The sequence below is a fragment of the Dasypus novemcinctus genome, chromosome 25 (genome assembly GCF_030445035.2).
Source record: "Dasypus novemcinctus isolate mDasNov1 chromosome 25, mDasNov1.1.hap2, whole genome shotgun sequence".
NCBI classification, from domain to species: domain Eukaryota; kingdom Metazoa; phylum Chordata; class Mammalia; order Cingulata; family Dasypodidae; genus Dasypus; species Dasypus novemcinctus.
In genome coordinates this window covers 6,579,987-6,592,860 of record NC_080697.1, presented here as the reverse complement: position 1 = coordinate 6,592,860, position 12,874 = coordinate 6,579,987, and the positions used below count along the sequence as shown (strand labels likewise).

The 12,874-nt window shown below is 53.3% G+C and overlaps 1 protein-coding gene across 5 annotated transcripts in view; it reads left to right on the top strand.

Moving 5' to 3' along the window:
- The window catches only part of CYRIA (CYFIP related Rac1 interactor A), a 98,552-nt gene extending 85,910 nt beyond the window's left edge, over positions 1 to 12,642 (top strand). For all 5 annotated transcript variants that reach the window (XM_058288035.1, XM_071211885.1, XM_058288032.1 and 2 more), the window contains 7 exons: positions 56 to 192; positions 1,161 to 1,238; positions 1,413 to 1,529; positions 1,618 to 1,697; positions 2,672 to 2,798; positions 7,794 to 7,864; positions 9,375 to 12,642. In XM_058288035.1, the coding sequence (XP_058144018.1) occupies positions 56 to 192; positions 1,161 to 1,238; positions 1,413 to 1,529; positions 1,618 to 1,697; positions 2,672 to 2,798; positions 7,794 to 7,864; positions 9,375 to 9,438 (674 nt within the window). In that variant the 3' untranslated portion in view covers positions 9,439 to 12,642. The remainder of the gene's footprint in view (positions 1 to 55; positions 193 to 1,160; positions 1,239 to 1,412; positions 1,530 to 1,617; positions 1,698 to 2,671; positions 2,799 to 7,793; positions 7,865 to 9,374) is intronic.
- Positions 12,643 to 12,874: the final 232 nt, after the last annotated feature.

Genomic DNA, 12,874 nt, shown 5'->3' with positions numbered 1-12,874 from the left:
CTGCACAGGCTCTTGCGTGCCTTTACTTCCATGTGTTTATCCCTTTGACTTTCAGAAAAAGCTCTTCAGAGTTTATTAGAGTCCCTGACTTGTCCACCCTACTCACCGACCCAGCACCTGGAGCGGGAGCAGGCCCTGGCCAAGGAGTTTGCGGAAATTTTACATTTCACCCTTCGATTCGATGAGCTGAAGGTGAGGATCAAAACAATTTTAAACATCACAGCAGCCTTTCACAGAGGACCCACTGTGTGGGGGCAGTCTGCACATACTGTTGGGTGTGCGGAAAAAGAGAGGAGTGAGACGTTGGTGCCGTCCCAGAAATATATAAACGACGGGTAAAGGTTTGTATTCCATGGAGGAAAAGTAAGTTCAGACAGTGATTGGTACATGGAAATTCAAAATCTGCCCAACGTGGTAAGAAAACCCTTTTCAAGTGTCGTTCCTCATGGGGAACAATATGCTTTCCCTGGATTCTAGCCCTCTGCAAAAACAGGGCATGTTTTAAAACAAAGAAGCTACATTTATACTTTCTTAACCAGAAGTCATTTTGAGGTGACCAAAGAGGAGTCATGGTATAGTCACAAAGCCCTAATGTCCAGGCTCTTCATTTACCTTCCCCTCTGTATTAGCTGATGCAAAATACTAGAAATTGGTTGGTTTTTGTAAAGGTATTATTTGGGGTAGCTTACAGATATCAGGCCATAAGGCATAAGTTATTTCCCTCACCAAAGCCTATTTTCACATGTTGGAGCAAGATGGTGGCCAACATCTGTGAGGGTTCAGGCTTCCTGGGCTCCTCTGGGCTCAGCTCCTCTGGTTCCTCTACAAGGGCAGCTGTAGACTATCAGGCGAAAGGCTCTGTCTCTCTCCCCAGGGCTCCAGTTTAAGTCTTCAGCATCAAACTCTAACATCAAAACTCCAACATTAAGAACCCCCAACTCTGTCCTTGCCTTTTATCTGGGGTCCCCACCCACCAAGGGGCGGGTACTCAACATTCTAATGACGTGGCCCCATCAAAGCCCTAATCATAACTCAGTCACGCCCAGGTACAGACCAGATCACAAACATAATCCGATATCTATTTTTGGAATTCATAACCATATCAAACTGCTACACCCCCCGATGCTGAGACGTGGCCTTTCCTCCCCACTGAATTTCAGATGAGGAACCCAGCTATCCAGAACGACTTCAGCTACTACAGAAGGACAATAAGCCGCAACCGCATCAACAACATGCACGTGAGTCCACGGTTTCCCGGGCCTTGTGCCCTTCCCCGTGGCTCTTCCTTTTTGGCTCCAGGAAGGGCTCAGGGAGAAGACGGAAGGCTTCTCTGTCATTGCATTCCCAGAGGGCTTTATTTTGAGACGTTGACCATCTCTTTGTAAACGGCATCTTCTCTTCTTTTCATTCAGCTAGACATTGAGAATGAAGTCAATAATGAAATGGCCAACCGAATGTCCCTCTTCTACGCCGAAGCCACGCCAATGCTCAAAACCCTCAGCAACGCCACAATGCACTTTGTGTCTGAAGTAAGTGAGGGTGAGCAACGAGGAGCTTTTTTCTGCACCGCACGTGCAAACCGCCCGCAGGGCTAACGCGCCTGTGTCTCCCGTTTAGAACAAAACACTGCCCATAGAGAACACCACGGACTGCCTCAGCACGATGACGAGTGTCTGCAAAGTCATGCTGGAAACGCCGTGAGTGACGTGAGAAACGCGGGCCACTGCCGAGAGGCCACCGGCAGGGAAGCCTCTCTCTTTTGGCAATTTCTTTGTATCGAAACCAATTCCTAGCTTTAACCAAAGTGGCTGATGGTACTAAGGGGGAGGCAGCGAGGGAAAATCTGTTCCCCGCAGCCTGAGCCCCGCTTGTGCCTCTCACACCCCCACCCCGTGCCCATAGACAGGGTCCTGGCCTCCCGGAGCCTTCCTTTCCCACCCAGGGAAGCGCCCACATGGCGCCGGCTTTGGGGCTTGGGGGCTCCCACGGCGTCAGCACCTCGTACAGTCTGACGCTCTGTTCAGGTGTACGGTGGCATGCATTTCCAGTATGTCACTTACACCAGAGTTAAGGACTCATCCAAACAGAAACAGCCATCCTCTCCATTGTGGGGCCAATTCATGACAAAATAGGTGCTAAAAAAGCCTTTAGACTCGCCCTGAAAAGTCAGCGACCCTCCAGGAAATGAGCGAAGTCAGAGCCCATGAGAACTCCCAGCCCCGCGAATGGGAAGTAATTTCTTTTTGGTGTATCTTCGCCAATCCAATTTGATCTGCAGTCTGTGTCTTTAACAAAGGGAGTTACTCTGGCTGGAAACGGGCAAGCTGCTCCGTAGAAATGAGCCTGATTCTTTTCCTTTGTAATGAAGCCATTATTCTCGATAATCTTGGACAGCCAGAGGGACCTGCTATAAAATATTCACGATGGATGCGCGGGGAGTGATGCACCTGATGAGCCGGCCTGCCGAGGGGCAGGCGAGCTGAGGATTTACTGCCCTCCGCTGGACCGTATTTTCTCACTGAATGGCTGGTTGGATAGATTCAAGGAGAATTATCCTCGTGGTTTCTTAAAGAGCAGATGAACCCGGTCCTTCGGGGCTGGGGTTGTTCTCGGAGAGGATGGGGGGCGGGTGCTGTGGGGGCGTCAGGCGGCCGCGTCCCCTCTCTTCCAGGGAGTACAGGAGCAGGTTCACGAGCGAGGAGACGCTGATGTTCTGCATGCGGGTGATGGTGGGTGTCATCATCCTGTACGACCACGTCCACCCCGTGGGAGCCTTCTGCAAGACGTCCAAGATTGACGTAAGCGACGGTGGCGCGCGCACGCTCCGCGTCAGGTGCCGCGGCTGCTGCCGGGCTTCTCTCCCCCCTGCCCCGTCTCCCGCTGACGGTCATCTTTCCAAGATACGACCCCCAACTTGGCCGCCCTCCTCCCGGCAAGGCCAGTCTTTCCACGTGCTTAAAACGAGGCGCCCTCACCTCCAGGGGGGACAGCGGGGGAGACGCCAAGGACCCCCGTCTCTGCCCAGTGGAACTGGGCAGAGGAAGGGCGCTGAGCTCCAGCTGCCCCTCCGGGTCACCCCGTGCGCCGTGCAAACACGTTCTTTATTTTTAATACGTGCCTTAGTGTCAAACGAGTTGGGACGCACTGGGTACGCGACCCCGTGGTCTGGTCCCACTTGGCGCCCCCAGCTCTGCCCCCCCCCACCCCCAGCTGCTGCCCCACCCGCACCTCATGCCTTCTGTTGTCTTCTGGAGGAGGCTGAGCTCTTCACACTCCCCTCCGCTCGTGGGGACATGCCTTTATGACCCTTCTCAGATGTCACCTGCCTGGGACCCTGTTTCCCGGGCCCCTGTGGGTCAGAGCCGGCCTCGTCCTCGGGCCTGTGTCGTCGTCTGCCTCCACCACACGCACCCCTCAGGGCGTTCTTGGCAGGACAAGAGCACGCCCCGCGAGCCCATGTCTGCTCCGCGCTGGCATGTAAGACCTGGCGTGTGTGCCGAGTGGATGAGCGCGTGCAGCCTTGGAAAGCGTGCGGTCTTGGTGAGCCGGTGGTTTGGTGTCGGTGGTGGGGTGATGCACAGCTCCCCTGCGCCCTGTAGCCCTGGGCAGACGTGAAGGCCCTTTCGGGCAGAAGAGGACCTGCTGGCACTAACTTGTGGCACGGCCCGTACCTTGAGGCCCTCGCTCCGCACACAGGGAAGGCCTGGCACTAACTTGTGGCACGGCCCGTACCTTGAGGCCCTCGCTCCGCACACAGGGAAGGCCTGGCACTAACTTGTGGCACGGCCCGTACCTTGAGGCCCTCGCTCCGCACACAGGGAAGGCCTGGCACTAACTTGTGGCACTTGAGGCCCTCGCTCCGCACACAGGGAAGGCCTGGCACTAACTTGTGGCACGGCCCGTACCTTGAGGCCCTCGCTCCGCACACAGGGAAGGCCTGGCACTAACTTGTGGCACGGCCCGTACCTTGAGGCCCTCGCTCCGCACACAGGGAAGGCCTGGCACTAACTTGCGGCACGGCCCGTACCTTGAGGCCCTCGCTCCGCACACAGGGAAGGCCTGGCACCCAGGGTGGCCCTGATTACATGGGGAGCCCAAGGGCCCCTGAAGAGCGCCACGTGGATTCCTCGCTTGGACGTCCTGGACACGTGGCTCTTCATGGGTCTCCGTGACTTTTGTCCTATAGATATTTTTTTTACTAGATAAGAGAATAAATATTGACTGTAAAAATGGGAAAATATGAGAAATCAAAATGCAGAAAAGTGAACTATCTGTGAACTCCTTCACTGACAGATGATCCCGGTGAAATACCAGTGCGCACAGGTCCATTCTTTTTCTAAAGATGTCTGTGTGTATGTGTGGACCATGTTATTTCAAAACTTATTTTGGGGAAGCAGACTTGGCGCAACAGATAGAGTGTCCACCTACCACATGGAAGGTCCAGGGTTCAAACCAAGGTAGAGCTGGCCCATGTACAGTGCTGATGTGTGCAAGGAGTGCTGTGCCACACAGGGGTGTCCTCCACATAGAGGAGCCCCACGTGCAAGGAGTGCACCCCATAAGGAGAGCCACCCAGCACAAAAAAAGTGCAGCCTGCCCAGGAATGGTGCCACACATACAAAGAGCTGATGCAGCAAGATGACGCAACAAAAAGAGACCCAGATTCCCTGTGCCGCTGACAAGAATAGAAGCAAACACAGAAGAACACACAGCGAAGGGATACAGAGAGCAGACAATGGGGTGGGGAAAGGGAGAGAAATAAAAACAAAAACAAAAACCTATTCTGTTCACATAACAGTAAGTTCTGGACATTTTCCCACATCGTAAGTATTTTTGCTATATTCTTTGTGACTCTTTAACATCTCTAGATGACAGATGAAACATGAATAACTCGATGATAGCCCCATAAATACCATCTGGACGTGGGCTACGTTTGGTTCCTGGTCCTCAGAAGACATCATCCCCATAGCCATTATTTTCGTTTCTCAGTCGATTAGAAATACCGAGGGCACAAGCACGTCCTCCCGTGCTCGTCCTCAGTGAGCCTGGCTTGGCGCGTCCCTCACTGAGGCTGTCTGCGGCGTCCTGACCAGCACACAATGCCACATCTCCTCACGCTTCATCTGGATGAAGTCTGTATGTTCCTGCAGCTCTCACCAAGAGGCCGGTTCCCACCGACGTGTGAGTGTCTCGACGAAAGGCTCCTGTTTGCGAAGGACGCCCGTATCCCGACGGGCCGTGGGCGCCCCTCCCGGGCCCTGGTCCGCCCCAGCAGCTCTGACCGCTGACTGGACAAGCCCTTCGGCCTCAGGGTCACTGTACTCACCTGCCAGGACCTGGAGAAGGTCCCGGAAGTGCCGTAGACGTCCTGACAAGAACAGGCCCTCCCGTGCCACACAGATGTGCGGCCCCCCTCGAAACCCGGATGAGGGGGGCCCTCCTGCTGCTTAGGGGCAGAAAGCGCAGCCCGGGGGTGACGCTAAGGTGGAGGATTCCCCCAAGTGGACCCCGAAGAGCGAAGGGCTCTCCCAGGCTGAGGGGATCACCGGCCCGCGGGGGCACGCGCTCTTAGGGACGAGACGGTGACCTGGCTGCTGAGCAGCGCAGAGCAGAGGGAGAGCTCTTCCGGGGGCTCCCCGATCCCTGCCCCCTGCCCAGCCCCCCCACCTCACTGCGTCTCCACCCCCCACACACGGTTCCCCCAACAAAGGTTCTCCTTGCCCAGGCCTGCCCCCCCTCTTCCGGGTCCCAGAGCAGCTTCTGCGCCAGCATCTGGGAGCTGACCCCCTCTGGTCATAGACCCCGTGGAACCTGCCCCGGGCCCCGGGGCCCCCTCCGTCCTCCCCCACTGCAGCCCCGGGCGTGCGCCCGGCCTCCAGTCGCCCTGCCTGCCTCCAGCTTGCTTCTTTCCAGTCCCTGTCCGTGTCTGTCCCAGAGCTACACGGCATCTCAAGAGCGATCGGGCTCCCCATTTCCACCTGTCCAGACCCCAGACTCCGAGCGTGATCTGAGCCCCCACTTGCCCGGGCTCCACCTGCGCCTGCGGCTGGCCCGCGGTCTGAACGCAGCACCCGAGGCTCTCACCATCCCGCAGCAGAAGCAGGAATATGCGAAGTGGACCCACTGCTCTTCCACCGCCTGGTCCCGCCCCCTGTGGGCTTGTCCCACGGGAGCACGTATCACACTCCCCACCCGCCTGAGCGGGCGAGAAGCACCCTTTCCTCCCCTAGACCAGGGGCTCCTTTGGGAGAGGGGCGGGCTCTCTGCCTCCCGAGGCCTGACCCCATCCCTGGAGCCCAGCGATCCTCGGGGCGCACCCCCGGCCTGCTGGCTGCCTCTCCTCCTCTGCTTGTGACGGAAGTCTCCGCTTGACCGCGGCCTTCTTTCTGGATGACCCTGTACGTGACCGACGATTCTCAACCCTGTGTCCCTGCTTCCGCCATCAGTCTAGCAGGGTCCATCAGGCCTTGGAGATAAAACTTGTGACCTTGCAAAAGTAGATCCACAGAGCATGCTTAGAAGTGACCATTGTACAATCAAATCCAGTACAGGTCACCGACACCTGAGTTTAAAGTGTGGTCATCTTCTTTCCAGATCCTTGTTCGTCCCAGGATATGCATAATAGAAAGTGGTATATATACATTTAGTTGTCTTGCCCTTCTCAAATGAAAAGTAATTTGAAGGCCAAAGGCACGAAAAGCTTGGAAACTTGCTTCGCTTCCTGCAGATACTACGCAGCCAAGTCTGGACGACGCCCAGGCCTTCTGCCCCGTGTGGTTTCCGCCCTTCCAGGAGCGCAGTGTCTGCGAGGAAGATGCATTAACGTGGGCGTGGAAATCTCCCGCGTCTGTGGCAGGTGCTGCAGGACCATCGTGAGCACAAGAGCTGATGGTTACTACTTCCTGGGGAGGGTCACGAGGTCAGGGAAGGCTTCCTGGAATTGGTGAACTTCAAGTGAGTCCTGAAAACAACCCTAAGGGTCTGCAGGACCACCAGCTGAGGGGGCGGAAGATGCTGGACAGAGGGAGGGTATAAAACGTCCAGGTGTATAATCGATGCAGTACGTAGTAACTGAGCACCTGCTACAAGGCAAGCCCTCCACTTGGCCCCCAGAGTACAAGGACAAAAATATCAAGTTTCAAGTCTTCGTCCCCAAATGCAGGACGAATAAAATGTACAATTGGGAAACGGACTTTGGCCCAGTGGTTAGGGTGTCCGTCTACCACATGGGAGGTCCACGGTTCAAACCTCGGGCCTCCTTGACCCGTGTGGAGCTGGCCATGCGCAGTGCTGATGCGCGCAAGGAGTGCCGTGCCACGCAAGGGTGTCCCCCGCGTAGGGGAGCCCCACTCGCAAGGAGTGCGCCCGTGAGGAAAGCCGCCCAGCCGTGAAAAGAAAGAGCAGCCTGCCCAGGAATGGTGCCACCCACATTTCCCGTGTCGCTGACGACAACAGAAGCGGACAAAGAAACAAGACGCAGCAAATAGACACCAAGAACAGACAACCAGGGAAGGGGGGGAAATTAAATAAATAAATAAATCTTTTAAAAAAAAAAATGTACAATTGCACTATAGTGCAAAAAATGCTAGGGTTGAGTTAGCAAAGAACCCTCTTGAAGCCAGAGGAGCTGCTCGCCCACCCGCCGGAGCGGGTGAGAAGGTCTGCTGGTCCTTTCTGTGTTTGATTTGTGTGGCCAGAATCAATGTGCTGTTACTGAGGACAGCGCTTGCCTGGCTAGGTGCGATGACGGGCAGCGCTTCCGGAGGCTAACCGCCCTCTGCTTCCCCTCACAGATGAAAGGCTGCATAAAGGTGCTGAAGGAGCAGGCGCCCGACAGCGTGGAGGGGCTGCTGAACGCCCTCAGGTGAGCCTCGGCTGAGCCGCCGCCTCCCCTCCCGATCGCACAGGTAGCAAGCTGCTTGTGATCGGGGCCACAGCAGCAGGCCCGACGAAACTGCATCTTTTCAATATTTTAAGTATGCATTAAATGTGCACATTTACTCTTCCAGCCACCTGCTGAGGTCGGCACCATTTTATCTTCCCATTTCACTGATTGGAGAACTGAGGTTCAGAGAAATCAGACCACTTGCCAAAAGCCACACAGGATATGGCCAGGCTAAGGACTTACCCCGGCTCTGTGTGATCCCACACGTCACAGGCCTAATCCTGGCCACACTGCTTTGGGACCCCTGGGGACTCTTTTCAGAAGAGGAGACTCTGCTGGGGCTCACCTTTACCCTCGTCAGTGGTCCCTAACCCTGGCTGCACATGAGAATTAAGTGGGAACTTCTTTGCTCAGGCCGCAACCCAGACGGCATGAGCCAGAGTCTCTGGGCTGGGGGCCTGGGGGCCGGTTTCGGTCGTTGGTTGGTTCTCCAGCGCGCAGGTGACTCAGGTGTGTGGCCCCCGAGCCCCGTCGCTGGGAGCTCTGCCCTGCACTGCCTGGCCCCGGGGCGGCCAGCCCTGGCTGCTCACGGCTCCTCCCTGCTAACAAGTCATGCCCAAGCACGCCCACGGGTGTATGTGGCTTAATCCACATCAGGCAAGCCTTCGCTGAGAGCAAGACTCCGAGCTGGGCCGCGAGTCCCAGCTGAGCGCTGGACTCTGTCTCCTGCAGACACCTGTGGTGAAGTGACAAGAGCACAGGCTTTGGGGGCACCCAGACGTCAGTTCAAACCAGAAATCACAAATTGTCCTTTGCCATCTGGAATGGGGCATTTAACCTGAACGTCGGTTTTGTCATCTGTGAGATGGAGGCAATAACCTCTCTTGTAACTTGTGAGGATTTAAATGAAACTTACCAGGAATGCCTAGACAGGGTCGAGGTGTTAGCACCTGTACATCCCCCTTTCCCTTCTTTTCATTTGATTGCTCCGCCGGGTTGATAGGAAGATGCTGAGGGCACTGCTTGTTTTCTTTACCTGTGCAGTGCCCCCTGGTGGTGGCAATGGGGATAAGAGCTGCGCGGAAAGCCGGAACCATAAACGTTTGAGTTTTGGGTACTTGCCGGCACTCAGGTCCACCTTTGGATATCTGACACTGAGCAGGAGGGGTGCAGATGGTCCAGATTCTACACTTAGTCATGTGACACCTACCTCCCTGGAAAATGGGATTGTTTCTGTCTCCTCTGTGTAATCATTTCATTCCGTGAAAGACTGACTTATCTAATAGCCATAATACTAAATTCCTTTAGAAGGAAAAATGAAAACTAAGTCCGTCTGAGAATCCTCTGGGTGCCAAAGTGTAGCGCTTTATCTACAAAACCAGACAGAGTTTGATTCCTGAACACCCGCCGCGCCTGGCACAGTGGAGGGCGGGCGAGACCCCCTGCAAGCACCCTTTCAGGCTCACCCCCGCCCCCTCTCTCCTTCCAGGTTCACTACGAAGCACTTGAACGACGAATCGACTTCCAAACAGATCCGAGCGATGCTTCAGTAGAGCCCGCGCCGGGGCGAGGTGCTGCCTGCTGACCTCAGAAGATGTAGATGTTTACATAATTTAATACACGTGGACGTTCCTTCTCGTGGATTGACATAACCGTTCCCTTCGTCTCGCTGAAAACGTACGACCTTGATTTGTAGCCTGCCTGACACCCCAACAGCCCCGCTGGCTGCCAGCCTCGCCTTCGACGACGGCGAGGGAACCCCGACTCCAGAGGCCAAACCTGGAGGCCGCGCGCCTGGCCACGGAGCCCCGTCGCCTTGCCTGTGACGAGCAGAAACCCCAAACTGTTTGTGCTGGTGTTTTAATTCTAGATGTTTCTCTCTGGGGAGGATAGTTAGAGAAACACAAAGTATTTGATTTCCTGTGTCGTTTCAGCTACAAGAAAAAACACCACCGCTGTGCTTGGAGAGGGAGAGAGGAATCTTGAGGAAAGAAAAACACACGTGGGCTAGCGAACCCAAGCATTTTGAATTCACCATCCCCCCCCTCCCCCAACTGCAAGCCAGACATGCAAGTTTTCTGTTTGCTGGTGTTTTTTTTATCAGCATAGGCCCTTTCAGTCTGGATTTATACCCCTCTGACACGCACTTTTAGAGGAAAATCAACCGCGTTTTGATCAGGTCCTGAGCGAGAAGCAGGCCTAGGCAGCTGTGGGTCTGCAGCTGGGCAGGCGGCGGTGGGGGCAAGTGGGCAGGGGCCTGCGAGCCGCAGTCATCTCCCCCTCGACTCTCTGCCTTGGGGGCAAGGGCTCTGAAATGGTGGCTGAGGTTCTCGAGGTCCAGGTCTCGGGAGCACCTCCTCTGTAGGCCCTTCACGTGGGGACGGAGGAATGGAACTGGGGGGATTTGACTCCTGGCGCCTGGTCTGTCCAAGGCTGGGAGTGCCTGCGTCCAGTCCTAGCCCCCGAACGCGGCACGCTGCACTCGGGAACGTGGCTTCAGCTCTCCCCATCTCACCTTCGTTATCCTTAAAAGGGGCAATTAAGACAGATCACCTCCAAGGGCCCTTTTAGGGCTTTCAGCCAATAAATGCCTGACGCCACCTCCCTTCCTTAGTAAGTATCCAGGAGGTGGGCGATCAACTGCAGCAAGGCCTGGAGTCATTCTTCTGCCTGTAGATCAGAGAGCTTGGGGGTAGATCAGAGTGGACACTTGGGAATCTCCTCTTCTGCTCCCCAGTGGAAAAATGAGTCACAGAAGGGGGCCAGGGCCCGCTGTCTCCATGCTCGTTCGTTCTCTCCATGTGGCCTGTGGATACATACCACGGGATGAGGCTGGACCCTTTTAGATAAATCCTCAGTCTGGCCTCTATAATGGCTTGTCTGGTTTTTGCCAGAAGAAAGGAATAGCTCAGACCCACCATGAATGAGGGGCACAGAAGTCGGGTCTAGATAGATCCATGTTTGGCGTCCCAAAGAATGAACTGTCAGATATCATTGCTTCCCAGACTTTAGCGGCCAGCTGGCATTCCCTGGAGTCCTCCAAGAAAAGGGAGAAATACATTTTTTGTTATTTTGTTTGAACAAAGACTTGCAGTTACATGTCAGGACAGGACTTTTCTACAGATTCCCTGGTCTATATTTAAATGTGAGTCAACAGAGAAGAGAGCCCTTTTCCTTGGAGCTTTTCAAGCTGAACGAGAGCAGCTGCCTGTCTGGGGCTTCTGTCATCAGAACAGAAATGCACTCGGTGGCCTTCAAGACCTCTTAGAACTTAGGGATTCGAAAACCCTAGAAGAAGCCAGAAAATGAGATAACTCCAGGTGAGCAAATTCATTAAACATTCAGCCTAAGCAGTGTTCTCTTTTGCAGTCACATATGATGCTTGAGCAACCAGCTGTCAAGCCTAGAATTAGAGAGGCGTCTGATGTTTACTCTCAGTGGGACCGTTTTCCTTCTTGATCAGGTGAGAAGATTCAGGCTTGGAGAGAGCAAAGGTCTTGTCAAGCATCATGGAATTCATGAGGCACACACCCAGGACTTGTCCCCAAGTCGTATGTCTACACCACAGCTGCCTCTCAACTGATGACATGAGAAAATAGTAGGATTATCTGTCAAAGATTTTTAAATGAGAAAGATACAGCAGAGTCAATAGCTGAGTACACTTATAATTTTTATTTAGCTTTTATCAAAGGGACCAAGCATGTGGGAGAGGCTGCTTGCCTGCACCACGTTAGCTGGGCCACCTAGGCTTACCACCAGGAGACACTGACACCTGGACTCTGAAAAGCCCAGGACCTCCGGCTGCCTCTTTGATGATCACCAGGACAGCTTAACTGAATGTCTGTGATCACTAACGGGTGATGGGCCCTGGGTCCACCCTGGAGCTATGGTGGGAGACAAATTCTTTTAATAAACTGTCCGCCAGGCATCAGGGGTCCTTGAACAGTCACAGGTTTTTTTGTGCTGCATGCACACGTCTCTAAGATCCGTGGGTGGATTAGGGGAAAGTGCTATATACAGTGTCAATGTCAATGTTAACCATATTTCATATTCGATGTCTCATAGTTTTCAAATAAACAGTGTTTGCCCTGGCTCGGATATTTATTTTGGGCAAGCAACAAGGTGAAAATTACCTTTCTCAGACACGCTGCTACTTTGGAGTTATAACTTTGTTCTCAGAAGCCTTTCATGTGCCATTAGCAATCAGTAATAAGCAAGTGGGAATGGATGTTCTGAATTGTGCTGACCCAGTTAGGGCTGCAGTAGCAACTCACAGCCAGAAAGGAAGACTTGGATTTTACCTTCTATCTCCTAATCTCATGCCTCATCAACATTTGCTGCTAGTCTTCACCGTATATCGAGATATTCATAGTATACTGAGATTTTTGACACATCATTACAGCTAAGTAAAAATACATTTATGCTCCTTCAGACAATGATGCCTGCCCAGGCTTGGAACCCAATTGTGCAATAGAATTCAGAGATTTCTCATTGAATCTTGTTTTCTAGACAGCTACTAATTTTTCTAAAAGTCAATGATAAACATTGAAATTTTATCTTAAAAAGCCAAAAACTTTGCAATCCAATCTCCCTGCTGCATCTATAAAGGCCGTTGCATACACAAAGCTGTTTTAAAGGTGTCATGTGTTGTTTGCTAAAGTCATTGTAATTTTCTTTTTTTGCCTGCTTTGCCTCTTTTTTGTACAGAAGTTTTGAGTGTGAAATGAAAATTAAAGTTTGGTACATATATTTAAAAAGACACTTCTATTCTTCTGCTCAAGGCTGAGTGGGTGAGAAGCATGTGATCAGTATTCCACATAGGTGTTTGCTTGGCATCTTCTCTGGGGACGAGGAAATCATACCATCTGCCCTTCACTTCTAAGTCTTGGTTTCCTCGAATACAGCATCAAGTACCCAAACATACCACTCTTTGTGCCCAGTTATGTTTATTCATGTCAGCATAGGTTCTTCATTATTAAAACAAAAACA